The 17344-nt window shown below is 44.5% G+C and overlaps 1 protein-coding gene across 2 annotated transcripts in view; it reads left to right on the forward strand.

Moving 5' to 3' along the window:
• Positions 1–8632, forward strand: part of LOC123759967 (vezatin) — a 9311-nt gene extending 679 nt beyond the window's left edge. The window contains exons 2-9 of one of the 2 annotated variants that reach the window (XM_045745226.2): positions 1–71; positions 936–1001; positions 1180–1352; positions 2241–2360; positions 2785–2922; positions 5061–5298; positions 5942–6805; positions 7248–8632. The exon at positions 1–71 is cut by the window's left edge and continues 49 nt beyond it. In XM_045745226.2, coding sequence (XP_045601182.2) covers positions 1–71; positions 936–1001; positions 1180–1352; positions 2241–2360; positions 2785–2922; positions 5061–5298; positions 5942–6805; positions 7248–8249 — 2672 coding nt within the window. In that variant the 3' untranslated portion in view covers positions 8250–8632. Of the gene's footprint in view, positions 72–699; positions 750–935; positions 1002–1179; positions 1353–2240; positions 2361–2784; positions 2923–5060; positions 5299–5941; positions 6806–7247 lie in introns of those variants that run through there. The other variant, XM_045745227.2, reaches the window with a different exon arrangement.
• Positions 8633–17344: the final 8712 nt, after the last annotated feature.

The raw sequence follows: 17344 nt of genomic DNA on the forward strand, positions 1-17344 counted from the left end.
CACCTTCTCAGCTGATGACTCTACACCACAAAGAAAATGTGAGAGAGGATGACTTCAGTGAAAATAAAAAGGTGTTGACCATCGGTTTTTCTTCTTCTGAGCATTATTACATAGATTTTCCCTTGGATAAAGCCCAGTCTGGTTCCACTGCGAGAGAATCGTGACTTTGCTTGCTCTATAGTTAAAGATACCAAGAACAAATCCTGAAGGTACTCCAAGATGATTTAGATAAGCTTTTAAAATTATAAAAAAATTTGTAAATGGAGGCTTAGCTGAAAAATGTTGGGTTCTATGCCAAGGTAATGATAATACTTGCCAAATTTAAGCTGAACATTGTTGAAATTGCCAAGTCTGCATGTGAAAGAAATCTGGGAGTCATGATTTGAAGGGATCTTAAACCAAGAATACAATGTTTGAAATGGCATACTAGGCTTAAAAGCAAGATGAATTAGTAGACCTAATAAGAGCTAATATAATTCTTTTGCTTTATTTTTCATAATACTATAGACATTAATAGACATTAATTATATACAAAGTGTAACCTAGTACACAGCAAAAGAGTTCATTCTCACTTAGAGTTTCAATAGCTTTCTTTGCTGTTCTTTTTGTTTACCACCTCCAGGTATCTGGCTGGGCCTTTTTTCTCCTCACCTTTGTTTAATCATTTTGCATATACAGTACTCTCTCAAAATCTGCAGGGGCCCCAGGCCAGGCACAGGGACTAGAAGAACTTCTGAAATCCTCTCCAGGTAAATTTCTGGTAAACCATCCACTGTTGTAGACCCTGGGTTTTCTCCACTCAGTTTGTTGAGCTGAGCATTTAGCGGGAAACAGTTCATGCAAGGCCTAGGAAAAAGTGAATTTTCATCTTGTAACACTTCTGAACTAAAACAAAATTATAAATCATAAAAAATAATGACATTCACATATTCCAGGGAACACTGGATTCATTGAAAGAGAAATGGTCAAGACTTCATCCAGCTGTTTTAGGTACATACATGGTAAGATGCAAACAAAGTCACTTCCATGCAGTATAAGAGCTCTTTTTATTTGTAGAGAGATTTCAATTATATTAGAAGATTTCTATATATTGCAAATACTGTTATGGGTATATCATTTAGTATTTACAAAAACTTGTGCAAGGAAACACTCATAACAATGGTATCTCTTTTTACATAGCGAGAACTTGTTGGATATAAGAAAATTGTAGAGTGTGTTACGCAGAGTAAGTTGGTGAACAATGACGATTGGCTGGTCCTAGAACACTTTATGCCTGGTGGAGAGCAGCTTCATCACACTGGCTCTTTTGCTGCTCCATGGACCTCTTGGTATAAGATTGTCTTATTCATTGGGTAAGTAAACTGTCTGAAACAGATTTAATGTAAGAAATACTCTAACAACCTTTATGTGCATGTTTTATTTTTGCATTCACAACAGCCTGATATTTTTTTTTTCCTTTACTTTTTTAGTACTACATACGTATTCAGGTGGTAGAGACCCAGCAATTTTGCCCTAAGTATTTTTAACAAATTTGCTCATTTAATTTTGGCTAGAGCTTAAGTGAAGCAGTTGATGTCTGCTTGCAATGTGATAAGCAGTTATAGTAATCAATACAGTATAGTATTTTTATAAAGATTTCTTTGTAAACTAAAACCCTTAACCTCTTTTGTTATGACTACTAAAATATAATTTATACCAGTTAACCACTAATGCTAGCTAGTAATTTCTTTAATTTGACTGCTATCATATTGCCAAACTCATACTGTGCTGTACTTGCACATATTCATTTTAATTTTGAATTTATTTTTATGGCAATAATATATGACAATTATTAAAAATTTTGACTTAATTTAACAATTACAAGGCTTTGTTTATACTGTATCTCATTGTAAATGCCTTTCATTCACTTGTAAAATTTGATCATATTCCTTTTTGTCCTATGTCTCTCAGGAGAATATAAGTTAAACACTCTTTAGGAATTTTTGTTTATCACAGAAACTGTATATAACTTGTGTCTTTCACAAGAAATGTATACAACTTGTGCCTGTCTCAGGAACTGTATTCAACTTGTAATTGCTATAGGAGTGGCTACACAAAACATTATTCTGGATGTAATTGCCATACTATACTTTACTTATTGACCAGTAGAAGATGACTACTGTATATAGTAGAAATACTTTTCTTAAGGTGGGTAGCCACTCTTTCCTTAGCACTGTCTCTTATATCCATTTGTCTTTCAGATTCACCTCATTTCTTCTGAGTGTGCCGTTGGTGCTGTATCTAGCCTGTGAAACTTGGCTCGGCTACTTGAGTTTATCCATTGTTTTGACGTTTCCCGGCATTATGATTGTGGAAGAAACGTGAGTTGTGATTATAAAGAAACGTTGAAATTGGATCATATATTGAATGAAACTTTACTTTTAGCATATTGTCAAATGCTAATTATTATATTTATCTCACCATGCTTCAGTTGACATTGTATGTGCTGTACAGTGCAGCTTTGTCTGAATACTAGTAGAGACTGTGGACCATTCCACAAAGGATTATGATCCATTGAGCATTTTTTTTTGACTGAAAATTGTGTTTTGCTTTTCTTACCCTCAATGATGGAACATATCTTTGTGCCTTTATATTCTCAACCAAATAATATATAATACTTTTAAACATGCATAATGGAACATGAAACACTGGAAGAAAATCAAATATCAGTCAATATATTTTTTAAATATTATTTACAAATTTATAATTTATGTTGGAACTATAAAAAGTAGTTTTACTTTTCAGCTCTGCATTTATTCGTCATCTCATTCTTACATATAATATAAAAGAATTTGTATTGCTGATGAAAGAAACGAGCACAAACGCTTCAAGATCTGTGCGACTCCTGCAGGAGGTTGATCTCATCACCAAGGGTTTTGTATTGTGAGTATTAATGCCATAGTTTGCAGGGTTGGGCTACTGTTCTTAGATTTTATTGTATCATTTTGAATTGTCATGTACAGTGGATTCCCACACCAACAGAGCCGGTCAAATACAAGATCTGATGGATTGGACAGATTTGGGTCTAGAGAATATCAGATGTAATGGATTTTGAATTCAGAATCAAATTCTTGCTAGATTTTGATACTTTTTAATATTTTTTTATTATACAATATTTCCTAATTTTTTCCTGGACTGTTGCATTCCCATTTCATGAAAGTGAGAAATGTAATAATTATTCAAAAGAAATGAATGGAATAATAATTATACAATTTTGTTTCTTTATATCCCAGAATTCTTACAATATCTAGAAATTTGTGTTTAAGTGGGCACCAGAGGTTAAGTCATACAGCAGTCTGTGTGAGAAATGAGTTCACTAAAACCTTATGCTGAAAAATGTAGCCAAAGTTATCATTATAAGGAAAAAATGGGGTTGCATATCAGAAACCTCCAAATGTCTACTTTCTGAGTTAGTCCCCTTAGATCAGTGGCTTCCAACCTTTTCAGGAATGTTCCAATTTTTAATACTCTTAAAAACCCCTTGGAGGATTGTGACCCACCAGCTGAAAACCACTGCCCTAGATGTTCCTAAGACAGGCTCACTCAGTGCCTCATCAGACAGGTTCATGATAGTCAGGGCAGTGTGACATTCCATGCCAAGATATAGAATACCTTTTCTCTATGAGAAAATATTGAGGCTGTACGATGGGAATGAAGCCACATCCCTGGACTCCCCAGGCACACACACACACACACAGATTCCTGAGCCTACTGGGCTCTGTCATATCTACATTTAAAACTGTGTATGGAGTCAGTCTCCACCACATCACTGCCTACTGCATTCCACCTGTAAACTACTGTGACACTGAAAAAGTTCTTTCTAACATCCCTGTGGTTCATTTGGGTACTCAGTCTCCACCTGTGTCCCCTTGTTTGCGTACCACCAGTGTTGAATAGTTTATCCTTGTCTACCCTGTCAATTCCCCTGAGGATTTTATAGGTAGTGATCATGTCTCCCATTACTCTTCTGTCTTGATCACTACCTACAAAATCCTCAGGGGAATTGACAGGGTAGACAAGGATAAACTATTCAACACTGGTGGTACGCGAACAAGGGGACACAGGGGGAGACTGAGTACCCAAATGAACCACAGGGATGTTAGAAAGAACTTTTTCAGTGTCACAGTAGTTTACAGGTGGAATGCAGTAGGCAGTGATGTGGTGGAGACTGACTCCATACACAGTTTTAAATTTAGATATGACAGAGCCCAGTAGGCTCAGGAATCTGTGTGTGTGTGTGTGTGCCTGGGGAGTCCAGGGATGTGGCTTCATTCCCATCGTACAGCCTCAATATTTTCTCATAGAGAAAAGGTATTCTATATCTTGGCATGGAATGTCACACTGCCCTGACTATCATGAACCTGTCTGATGAGGCACTGAGTGAGCCTGTCTTAGGAACATCTAGGGCAGTGGTTTTCAGCTGGTGGGTCACAATCCTCCAAGGGGTTTTTAAGAGTATTAAAAATTGGGACATTCCTGAAAAGGTTGGAAGCCACTGATCTAAGGGGACTAACTCAGAAAGTAGACATTTGGAGGTTTCTGATATGCAACCAAATTTTTTCCTTATAATGATAACTTTGGCTACATTTTTCCATGCTGGGACCGCATACTCCAGGATTGGTCTTACATATGTGGTGTACAAGATTCTCTGTAAGGAATCATTCAGAGGGAAGGTTTTGAAGGGTAGAGAAGGTGGTGCTGGGGAAGAAGAGCGGTGAAAAATAAGATTGTGAAGGAGAGGGAAGGTAATGAAGGGTCAGGAAGGTGGTGAAGGGTAGGAAAGATGGCAAAGAGGGGGGGGGGAAGGGTGTGATGGTGTGTAGTTAAAATGGTTACAGTGATGAAGATAATGAGTAGTGAAACTGTGGTGTTTGTCACCCAAGCAACACCAGGTTACATACTGTGTGTGTGTTTCATGTTAAGGCACCTATGCACTTACTAAATATCAAACTGTTTTTGTGTATTTCATTTTAATAGCAGTAATATTTTTCAACACAGTGTATAAATTTCTTTCACCCTAGAGCTCAAGGATCTATCCCAGCCACATTCAGTGAGGAGTCTGACTTTCCACAATGTTTCAACCTTTGTTCTGCTCTCATCTCTGCTCTAAACTCTTTGGGGCAAGTCCTGTATCAGAACCATCAATACTTAGGACAGTGTAGTCCAGAGTATCCCTGTATGAGGCAGCTCTTTAATAAAGTGGAAGCACCAGATTTTAAAAGAAGTGGTTGTAACACTGAATACATAACTTTTTTGAAGGTAATGTATGCCATAATTTTTATTTATTTAATTACATGTCTTTATATATAGTAAAATATATCAAAATTTTCTAGGGATTGCAGGGGAATTGTCTTCAGTTTGCAGTTCAGTTAGACAGAGAACAGTTGTACTTTGTATATAAAGATAAGACAATGTATAATAATTTGTTCTTTTGCAAAATTCCTTATTATTGTAAAACATTTTGAGCAAGTCTAAAGCCAGTAAATATGATTATTATGAATAATTTGAAATTATCTTGTGGCAAATTGTTGAAGATTCATTATACCCACGGAAGGTTAATGATTACTAGCCTGAATAAACTTGAAGGACACTTCATGGACTATATGAAGATACCAGCATGTCCACTGCTGTAGGGCTTTAAAACTGTCAAACTATTAAAATGCTTACTTCTACAAAATGATAATACAGTATGTACTTTATCTGAGCTGAACAGTGCTCTTTAGATTATGATATTTTTGTTTTATTTATTAAGTCTGCCAGAAGGGACACAAATGTAATTTTTCTTACATTACCTGACTGAAAAATGTACTTGACTTGGCTGTGAGCACTCTTAATAAATTTGAGTAATTAAGTTGTAGAATGCAATTAGCTTTGTCTAATATCAATTAAATATTTTCAACAGAAATGGGTAGCCATCACAAAGCTTCAGCTCTCAGCTGTTTTGACAGAGCTTCTCCTGTGTGTTCATAAGCCATTGATGCTAGATAAGCTCTATGATATGCGTAATAAATTATTTTCAAGCAGTCAAGTTGTTGTAGTTAAGAGAGAAACCAAATTCCTCAGGAACAATCTTGAATATACCAGATCTTTTTGGCTTCGAGACAGACAGGAAGAGGAAAAACCAACAAGCCTTGAAGAGAAGAAAAAGAATGTGTATATAGCAATACATAGCCTGAGTTTACATATGCAAGCTGCATTATTCAGAGTACAGGACCTTGAAAATAAGTTTGAAAGTGAAAATGTTTCAAATAACTTTACCCAAGACTTTGAACAAGAACATCGTAACAATTTACCATCATATGAGTATGTAAGGGAACAGCTGTATGCGCTAAAAACGGAGTTAGATTCATGCCAAGGATGTTTAGAAGAAGCAGAAGCAAGAGCTGACCGAAAATATGGTAAAAATGACAGTGAACTGATGCCCAAGTTGGAACACCAACACAATACCAGTGACGAAGTGAACAATGCTTTATTGCATGATGCCAAAAAGTCAGTTATTGTGCTTAATGACATTGAGGAATCTGTGATAGAAGACGAGGTGTTTGAGGCATATATTGATGAGGAGTATAAAGTCAAGCAGAGAGAAGATTGTGACAATGATTTCTGGACAACAAATAATAGAAAGGAACGGCAAATACTGAAACAACAAAAGGCACAAGGAAAGAGAGTGCTGAACGAGTTGCAGCCAATTTTAATAAAACGTAGGAAGATGTGGGAACAACGGGAGATGGCTGCATTGAGTAGGCAGCATACAAAAAAGGCACAGGTAAGTCTCGCTACATTGTTTGCTATATAAGAGAGCACAGATTGATTTTGCTATATTTGCTAACAACTTGAGAATGGTCCAGGACGGACCGAAACGTCGTCGTCCCTTCAATTTCTAGTGTGTGGTCTGGTCAACATTTGCTAACATTGAAATGTGTTGTTCTTTCAGTTGCATTCAGAGTGTAACAATGCCAAAATTCTTGTACTGTACTTAACATAGTCATATTTGCTTAAAAATATATCCATAATTACTTTACCAAAGTTGTATCATAAATGGATAAATGGCTCCATATATATCTTGTTTGGAGTGTGTGTGTGTTTTATTTGGGTATATATCCATATGCAGTGCTTATTGTAATTATTTTTTTCCCACAGTTTCATTTAAGTTAATGTTCTGATATCTTTTATGTATCTTTTAAAACCAAAAATTCTATCTTTTACAGACTCTTAAGGTAGAAAGCTCTAAGGATGAAGAAGATAGTAAAGGTGAGTTTTTGAATAATTTAGATGATGGTAGTGTTATGCCTGAAGCTCAAGAAGTGAGGATGGAACAAAAAGTATGGGAAGCGGACATTCTGTGCAAGAGCCGTGCTACCGGCAACTATCTACAGTCGTCTCAGTTGAAAGATATAAATGGTTGTGAACCTTTACAAAAAGATATTGAGGAAATAGATAGTGATGAAGAGAGATTACAAGAATACAGGAAGCTCAAGCATGAATTGGATGAGGATGAGAAAAGAAGAATAAAAGAGGATGAGGAAGAAGGAAGTGTGCTCATGCCATTTGAAAGTCATGAAGGCTCTACAGAATTTAAGACTTCTAACTTTGAAGATCTAGAATATGAAAATCAGTGCCAATTAGAGGAAAAACAGATTATATGCTCTCCCATCTTCCATAAGTATAAAGAGATTAGTGACAGTCTATCTGACCAAGAATATGGAAATGAAGAGCTACACAGTCAAGAAAAGAGTGCAGAACTTCGTAGGAGTGACAATGATAATTTTGGTACAGATACTTATTCCTATCTCAAGTTTGGTCTTGTGAATCATGATGCTGTAACTTGTGCTGCATTACAGGAAGGTGAAAGTGAAACATTGATGACCGAATTCAAATCTGAACCAGTTGGGGAAACGAAAACTTCAATTTATAAATTAGATGAAAAAATGGATGAAGAGTTCATCCATAATGAAGAAATAGACCAGGACAATTCTCCCCATATAGACTGGAGCATCATCACTGTTCCTAATCGACAAACAGAAACCTTAGATGAGCGTATGCAGCTGTTTTCTGATGGTCAAAATATTGGTTTTCATGCAGAGGTTGCAGCCGAGGCACAAGCTGCTTCTAAAAAATTCTGGGCAGCATCATCTAACTTAAGTCAAATGTTTAAGGCAGTGGGAGAAGGTGAAGAAGTCTTTGGAAGTGATACAGATGATGATGAATAGTGGATTTGCTATGTTTAGCCTGCAGGGCTTTGCTTTATGATATTAGATAAGGATTACATATACTGTAATTGACATGGAAAGTCAATTTTCTACATGTTCAAAGTTTATAATAGTAAATCAAACACTTGTACCATTAGTCAGTTACTTATTAGGAACATATATTTGCCTTAAGAATAGAACATTCAACCTTGTAATAATTGCTGAAGAGCCTAATAGCTGACAAGATAAAACAAATGCCTACTTGCTATTGCAATGAATTATAAAAAGAGCTAGAGTCCTAAAGCATTTTCTTTATTCTTTGCAGTTTTTATTCACTGATGTATATATTGACTTGAGTTTTTAGTGTGACTTAATGAAATTAAATATATTTTCTTAACTTATAACTGTATTTTCTGGGAGGACTCCTATTAATGGTTTCCTGGTGCTGGCTGCCTGGCAAGCTCCAGTCATTTCAGGCCATGTCAGACCTTTACTAGTCATAATAAGCTTACTGGGAACCAGTGCCAAAACCTGGCTCTCTCTTGAAAGGCTCGAGGAACAGGGGATGGAAAAATAATCCTACCAAGAAAGGACCACCAGGAAGTTGGATGAATTAAAACAAACGACAGCAAGTTAAACAAACGATAGAAAATGTGACAGCAAACCCTTGACAGTCACAGACTGCAAAGGATCTGGTTCTTGCATAGCTTGCCAGATTCCGGTTTCTTGTAAATTAATAAAAGTCCCAGTTGGTCCCTCACAGGTTTCCCAGGTTTGGTGCCTTCTTTTGATAATTACTTACTCCCTCACAGGTTTGTATCTGGTTGGGCCTGGTTTGGGATTCTGTTGACTTCCCTCTCCCACATGTGTCCATGCTCCACCTGGAAACTTGTCTCCAGCTGGTGGTGGATTGTCCCCCTGGGTCTCTCGTCGTTTGCTCGAGTGGCTCTGCAGGAGTCTGAACTTCGCCTGTGTGGTTTATCTTCTGGTCAGGGTTTGACTCTGAATGTTATGCCTTTTCTTCTGTTCTGTCCCTTTCACCACTGCCAAGACAGTCAACACACTGCTGTTTCTTCATCTCCAAGCTGGTTCCATGTTCCAGCTCCACTCTTTTCCCCAGTATTTAATTTTCCGAATCACTTTGGGGAGGGGAAGGGGAGGGGGTTGCTTCAGTCTTCCTTATGGGACTGGTTGCTATGGATAACTTGTCTTCTGACTTCCTGGGATTTGGCTCTTGGTTCTGTTTCCATTTGAGGTATGTGCAACATTCTGGTGACTGGTCTCTTGTTTTTGCCCCATTGCCACCAAATGGACAGTTGACGATGCATCCTTCTATTAGCTTTACAAATGTTCAGCTATCCCAAGGGGGACCTATTCGTATCGACTTACTTGGACCCCAGTGGCTTCTGATTTACTTGGGTTGATGAAGGCTTCTTTACCCCTTTCCTCCAGTTCAGCTGTTGCTCCAGGTTCTGTCCAGACTGGAGATGTTCTCTATAGTGTCCGTGGTTCATTGTTCCAGGGCCTGTTTGTCTCGGGTGTTCAGCTGTGTCATCCAATTTACCCACTCTGTGGTCTGCCCTCATGCCCGTGTTACTCATAAGTTTGTGGCTCTGTCTGCAAATTTGTTAATTGTCTTGGGCAACCAATAGGGCTCATGGGATTTGGCAATCCAACAGTGTTGATGACTCGTTCCTAAGTGATTAGAACTTTTAATGCTATACTGTATCTGATAAAAAAAAATGATGATACAAAAGAAAATCTTTGTTTATAAGGAGAAATTTTAATGTCATTTTACACCAACCCAGATGTCATACAGATATCAAAGTGGATACTAGAAAGTCTCAGATATTTAGTGCTAAAAATAAACCATCTGGTTAACAGTTTACAAAAGTGTTGGATCTGCAGTCTCAAAAATAGCTTTTCTTACAAAGTTTGTGCTTCTCTCTCGTACCAACAGAAGTTGATTATTTAACATTCTACTTACAAAATATAACAGCCTCAACAAAATAATTATTATATACAAAAAATAAGTGACAAAGTAAATAAATATACTGTATAACATTACACAATAGGAAGCTAAGTACATCAGAAATAAAGATAGATTTTGGTCTGTAGGCAGGACTTTTAAATAAAATTCTGAACAGTTTTTCCTGTACTGCATTTGACATGAATATGGATTATATTGGTGTTAATGATTAATAGTCTTCTGTGTAGCAGGAAGAGAAAATTTATAATGAAGTTGAGTACTTACACAATACCGGATTTCTATTTTGGATTATAAATCACATTCCTTCGTTTAAAATTACAAGGGCCAAGATTGTTTAACACACAATATATATATATACATTCAAATTTACATACAGGCACTCATCAATACATAAAACATTCATAATGCAATGTAAATACAGTGGAACCTCGAGTGATGAGCGACTCCAGTCATGAGCATTTCGAGTAATGAGTGAGCCACTTGCAGAAAATTTGTCCCGATTGACGAGCTTTTGCTCGATTAACGAGCAAACTACATGGTGCTTCCTAGCATTCCTGCTGGTTCTCGGATGCCTCCGACGGCAGTGTTGTTGTTGTTTCGAAAGACGAGCATTTCACATGACGAGCTCGGTGCCGGAATGGATTAAATTCATTAATCGAGGCACCACTGTATATTATATATATATAATTAAAAAATTACATTTAAAAAAAATCTTTCAAGAATGAAAATAGATTAACCAGCCACACTAACTTTGATATTCACCCAGGGAGAAGCAGACATTGATGAAATAAACAACATTTAACCACAGCAGAAGCACATGATCACTGTATCCTGGTACTGTATATACATACCTAGTGGTAGCATGGCTAATAGATGAAGAAAGAGAAATGAAGCAGAGGGATGGCATACAAGAAAGATAAGGAAATGCTGGAGTTCCTAGTTGGAAGAGAAGTTGCCACAAGATGAAACAAAAAAGTAACTCAATTGAATAAGAGAAATGGCTAAAAAACAGTTTATGGAGTCCTTGGTGTAACAAGTAATTAGAAGACGAAAACACCAGATAAAGATAAAAAAAAAGACATTGCAAAACTTCGGAGCAAGAGAAACTGTGGAAAACAAAACTTGACTAAGAATATAGGAGTGAAATAATGACAACCTCAAAAAAGAAAATATTGGTGAAGGATTAAGTAATAAGTAATTTTTCCTTCTATTATTAAACTTATGTATATTCAGACTAGTCTTTTAGCATGTAAAGTTGGTGACAGAGAAGATTCATTAAACTATCGACTAGTGTCACTGACCAGTGTGGTAGACAAATCATAAGAAAACCTAATAGACTAAATGGATGGAATCTCTCAAAAATAGCATAACAGACAGACAGTTTGATTTTTGATCTGGAAAGTAATTTGTAACACATTTACTATATTTTTATGACAAGACCATAAAGAGTTTAGATGCAGTCTGCCCAACCATCTCTTGATAGACTTTATCCAGCTTTTTTCTGGGGGGAGCCCCGTCGGCTCCCCGGAGCTATCCCAGGCTGATATGCTAATGTCAGACTTTGGCATCAGTCATGTGTATGGAGTTCTTAGGCCTACCGGGGACCACGGCCAGAACCGGGCCCCCTCAGAGAGGCAAGGGGAGCAATGGCCTATAGAAGCCCCCGTGTAGTTGGAAGCATTCTATGTCTGCCATCGACCGGAACAGGCACCCAGAAAGGTAAGCGCCCCAAAACAAACCCCTATTCTGGTTAAAATTGCTACCTAATACCGAACTAGTGGATAGAACTCCCCAACCGAAAACAAGCAAATTAGTGTGACGTCACACACTGCCGCGCCGCTGTCTGCGCAGCTCCCCCCTCCCCGGGAGGGGGAAGGGGGAGCCCCAGACCCCCCGCGCCGGCTACCCACACCTCAGTTCTTGAGGCTGATGCTATGGGCGATGGTCGTGTGCTCTGGCTCCGGTGTCGCTACTGCACTGTGCTTTGAGTGTGGTGTTAGTTTTGTGGGTGCGAGAGCCAGGAGTTATCTTCAGTACTCGGGCTGCATGCGCCTAGGGCTGCCTTCCCTAGGTGCCCTGTAAGTACTGCCCTTGGGGCTTGGGGCCACCTTCCACAGGCTCCTCGGGGTCTGCCTCTGCTGGTCCGTTTTACCTTTCGGTTTTTCGGCCGCCTGTTGGGCTCTTGGGTGTTCTGTTCTCCCTTGTTACCGGCAGGTAAGAGGCAGTTTGCACTGGTAGGGGCGCAGGGTGCTGCTCAGCTTGTAATTCCCGACATCGCGGCCGGCTCTGTTCCTTGGGGTTCGCTGTCCTCTTGCGGGGTTTTGCTTTTCTTTTTGTTTTTGCCTGGTGGGGGGTTCTGTCATTTTATTCAGTTTGTTTTTGCCCTTCCACTGTTCTCCTCGGTGGCGCCCCCTGCTAGGTCCCCGTGAGTGTACACGTCCCTGGGGTTCAGCTTTAGAAGTTTGCTTGGTAGTTTTGGGCGCCGGTTTGCAGCACCCTGCCTGGGACTACCTGAGCGCGAGTCCTCTTAAAGTAAACGCTCAGGACCCTGGGAATCCCCTAGGGGGCGCGTGGGTCCGATGGATGTGACCCCGGAGTCCCCACTCGCTGTGTGCGAGTTTGAGGGTTGCTCGGTCCCCTTGTCTCAGGGTGACCCTCATTGTTTTTGCCTCTGCCACGCTGCCTGTTGGGTCGGTGATACTTTCGACCCTGAGTCCTGTGAGTGTTGCTGCTTGCTTGTGACTCAATTTACCCAATCCTCTGATGATTCTATTCGGGTACAGGCGGCACGTGCGTTGCAGTCTAGGTTTCGTCTGTTGCAACGCGCTCGGTTGGTTGCTTCCCCGGATGCCCCGGGGCTGCCCCGCTTTGCTTTTCGAGACCCGGACTTGGGGGTGGGGGTCGCTTCGATCCTGGTTCAGTCCGCACCTCCTCGTCCTTCCCCTTCTGTTCGTTCTGGTCCCCCGCCCCTGCTTCCGGCCCCGAAGCGTCTGAGGGTTTCGGGGTCGGAGCAGGGGTTACTTGATCTCGAGACTCGGGCAGCTTCGGGGGTTGCCCCTTCCGGGGGGGCGGCAGAGGCATTCGAGTCTTGTCTCCCGGCCGAAGCTTCAGGGTCTGACCAGTGGGCCCCCCTTCCTCCAGCTTTTCCGGCTGCTCCGTCCTTGTCTTGTGGGGTCGGGGCTTGGGGAGAGGACTCGGCCTCGGGTCCTGTGGTGACGGACCTCGAGGCTGGGGAGGGGCTGACTTGGGGGCCTTGGGCCCCGCTGGACCCCGCCTGGGTTTTTCTTCCCACTGAGCGGGGCTTATTGTTACAAGGAGTGGGGTTTTCTTTCCCCCCCTCTGCGTACGAGTTGGATTTGGTGTCGGCCCCTCCCCGGGTACGGTTCCGTGTTCCCCCAGGTACGTCGGTTCCGTCCTTCCGGAGGTTTTCGGCTTATCGCATCCAACCTGGTGTGGTGCGAGCGGCCTTTGCAGCTTACCTCCTGCGTGACCCGGATTATGCCTCGGAAATGGATCCGTCCACGTTCAGGTTTGGGACTTCGTTCCCTTTCTGGCTCCGTTACGAGGTTCCGGAGTCATCCTGGCTAGCAGACTGCCCCTTGTTTGGTCTGGATTCCTGGCATTCCTTCTGTCGTTCCCGCACGCTGGAGTGGCGGGAAGCTTCCACGGTGCTTCAGGTTTTCCTGGGGGGTGAACTTGAGTACCTGAATGAGTGCTTGTTTGCCCCTGCCCTTCCCCGCGATGTGGGCGTTATTCAGCTCCATGTGCAGGTTCCCTCCCTTTCGGCGGCGCTCGTGGCGGAGGACTTGCGCGCTCGGGGCCTTTTGTGTTCGGCCTTATGGTTCTTTTCCCTCCTGGAGCTGTCTTCGGATTGGCTCGTGGAGGATGTGGGGACGCTTGGGTCCGTCCCGGGGTCCGGCACCTTGTCCTCGGCTGCGCGTTCGTCGGCTGCCTTGTTGAAGCTGTTCACGCCGATTTTGCGGGATGCGGTTTCCCTGTTCTATGCTTCCCGTCTCGCGTGTCAGCAGGCGGTGCTGGGTTCCTCCGTGGAATCTGCTTGGGCTCTGGCTCTTAGGCGTTCTTCCCCTTTTTGTCCTCTCCTGTTTGGGGAGTCGGCCGTGGCGCAGTTTATTCAGGCTGCGTCGGCGGCTTGTCGTCCGATGTCGGACTTGTTGGTTTTCCGGGGGTCCCGGGGTGGGTCTTCCCGGAAAGGTCGTGCCAGGGCTCGGGGTTCCTCTCGTCGTGGTAGGCCTCTGGTGTCAGGTTTGGGGTTGGCTCCTCCTGCGGACCCTCCCTCGTCTGGTCGGCGCGGTGTTCGCGCTGTGCGGGGTTCTGGGTCTCGTAAGGGTCGCCGGCCCTTTCGCGGTTTGCCCCTTTGACGGGGCGATGGGGGGGCGGCTTGCGCTGTTCGCCCGCGCCTGGTCCCACGATTCGTGGGCCTTTCGGGTCGTGTCTCGCGGCCTGCGGTGGCGTTGGGTGGCCCCTCCCCCCTTTGGGGGGTCGGGGCTGGCGGGGCAGGCTTCTTCCCCTGCGCTCTGTCGAGTCGTCTTGGAGTGGGTACGCTTGGGCGTCGTCGAAACGACGTCGTCCCTCAGATGGGTTTCCCGTCTGTTTCCGGTTCCGAAACGGGACTGCGCGGACCTGCGGTTCATTCTGGACTTGTCCCGTCTGAACCCCTGGGTTCATTGCCCCTCCTTTCGGATGACTACGCTGTCTCAGGTTCGGCTCCTCTTGGAGCCGGGTGCTTGGATGGTGTCCCTGGACCTCCGGGACGCTTATTGGCATGTCCCGATTCATCCGCGGTTCAGGGACTGGCTCGGTTTTGTAGTGGGGCGTCTGAGTTACCGCTTTCGTTGTCTCCCGTTCGGGTTGAACCTGGCACCTCGCGTGTTCACACGCCTTACACGGGTTGTGGTGGCTCGTTTGCGTCTCCTAGGTGTTCGGGTGTTGGCCTACCTCGACGACTGGCTGGTTTGGGCTCCCAGCCAGTCAGCTTGCTTGCTAGCCAGGGATTTGGTTCTTTCCCAGCTCGCCGGGTTCGGGTTCTTGGTGAACTGGAGGAAGTCCCATCTGGTTCCCTCTCAGGTTCGGACTTGGCTGGGTCTCGTGTGGGACTCTCGGACCGCCTCCTTGTCTCTCCCTCCGGAGTCTCTCCTGCGGCTGCGGTCCCGCCTTCGTCTGTTTCTGGAGGGCCCTCGGGTCACCCGGCGGTTGCTCGAGGGGCTGTGCGGGAGCCTGAACTTCGCGATGGTGGTCTACCCGCCGGGTCGGGTTTGGCTTCGACGGCTGTTCTGGTTCCTTCGGGGTTCCCCCTTCCGCCTCTCTCGCGATCGCAGAGTTCGACCCCCGGGGGCCTTGCGTCGGTTGCTGCGTCACCGGCTTCCTCTTCGGGTTTTTCGGGGTTCAGTGCCTTGGCGCCTACCCGAGCCCTCGCTCGATGTGTACACGGATGCGTCGTCTCTCGGCTGGGGTTTTGTGACCAGTGCTCACCAGGCCGGCCAGGGGCGTTGGGATCCGCCCTTCCGTCGAGCTCACAGTACGGTGCGGGAGTTCGCGGCAGTGTGGTTTGCTCTGGGGAGGATTCGGGTGGCCCGCGGATCGACGATTCGGCTCCATTCGGACTGCTCTCCGGTGGTTCATTGCCTGAACCACGGGGGTTCGATGCGGTCCTTGTCTCTTTGGGGTTGGTCGCTTCGGGTGACTCGTCTGCTGAGTTCTCGGGGTTTGGCTCTCCTGGCGGTTCACGTACGGGGCGTGTCCAACATCTTGGCCGACGCCCTGTCTCGCTTCGTTCCCCTCTCCACGGAGTGGACGGTCGACGACGAGTCCTTCCGTTGGCTTTGCCAGACGTTCGGGCGCCCCGAAGTGGACCTCTTCGCGTCGGCGTGGTCGCGGCGTCTTCCCGTTTATGCGGCGCCCTTCCCCAATTGCGAGGCCGTTGGGGTCGATGCCTTTCGGCTCGACTGGTCGAGGTGGGGGTTCCTGTACTTCTTTCCCCCAGTTCGGCTGTTGCTCCAGGTCCTGACTTGCTTAGAGACTTACCGGGGGAGAGTTGTCCTTCTGGCCCCTTGGTGGCCGGCCCAGCCTTGGTTTCAGGCGCTGGTTGCTCGGTGTCCGAACCCGAGGGTTTTCCCGCGGCTCCGCCTCTTTCAGCAGATCGGGCCGGTACGTCACGTGGCTGGTTCGATCTTCTCCTCGAGTCTTCGCGTATGGTTTTTTTGACTCGAGTCTATCATCATCTCTATGGTGATCAGGTGGCCTCCTTGTTGGTGTCCCACCTGAGGGCTTCTTCTCGGCGGCAGTATGAAGTTTCCTGGCGGTCCTTCCGTTTCTTTTTGCGTCTTCGTCGTGTTAGCTCCTTGTCTGTTCGGGTGGTCTTGTCCTTCCTCTCGTGGTTGTTTCAGGACCGTCATCTTATGCCTAACACTGTCGCTTCGTATCGTGCGGCGCTGGCGGAGCCGCTTCAGCTTGCTTTCGGTATCGATGTTACGTCTGCGCCGTTTCGCAAGCTGTCTCGTGCATTGTTTCACCTCCGGCCTGCTCATGCGTCGCCTGAGCCGTCCTGGTCTTTGGACAGAGTGCTCGCTTTCCTTTCATCTCCTCGTTTCGTTGTGGCCCCTTTGGTCCAGGATTGTTTTTCCAAGGCACTTTTCTTGTTGGCTTTGGCCTCTGGGGGTCGGGTAGGGGAGCTTCATGCTCTCCTCCGGCGCAGGGGTTTCTGCTCTTTTGGTCGTGGTGATAGTTTTGTTCGTTTGCAGCCGTCTCCTTCTTTTCTGGCGAAGAATGAGACTGCTGCGTTCCGGAGGGGTCCATGGGTGGTTGATGCTTGGTTGGTCAGGCCGGGGGTGCATCATGTTTTGTGTCCGGTTGCGGCGCTTCGCCGTTATTTGCACGCCACAACTTCTGTGTCCGGGGACGCGCTGTGGGTTGATCCGGTTTCCCTTCTTCCCTGTTCGCGGGTTCGGGTCTCTCAGGTCGTCCGCAGGGTTATTAGGTCTAGCCAGCCTGCGGTCTATCCCCGTGCCCATGACGTTCGTAAGTTCGCGGCTCTTGCTGCCGTCTTTGGGAATATGTCTTGGTCTGATATTCGGGCGCGGGGATTTTGGCGGTCGAACAGGGTCCTGGC

This window comes from Procambarus clarkii, chromosome 16 (genome assembly GCF_040958095.1).
Source record: "Procambarus clarkii isolate CNS0578487 chromosome 16, FALCON_Pclarkii_2.0, whole genome shotgun sequence".
Classification (NCBI taxonomy): Eukaryota; Metazoa; Arthropoda; class Malacostraca; order Decapoda; family Cambaridae; genus Procambarus; species Procambarus clarkii.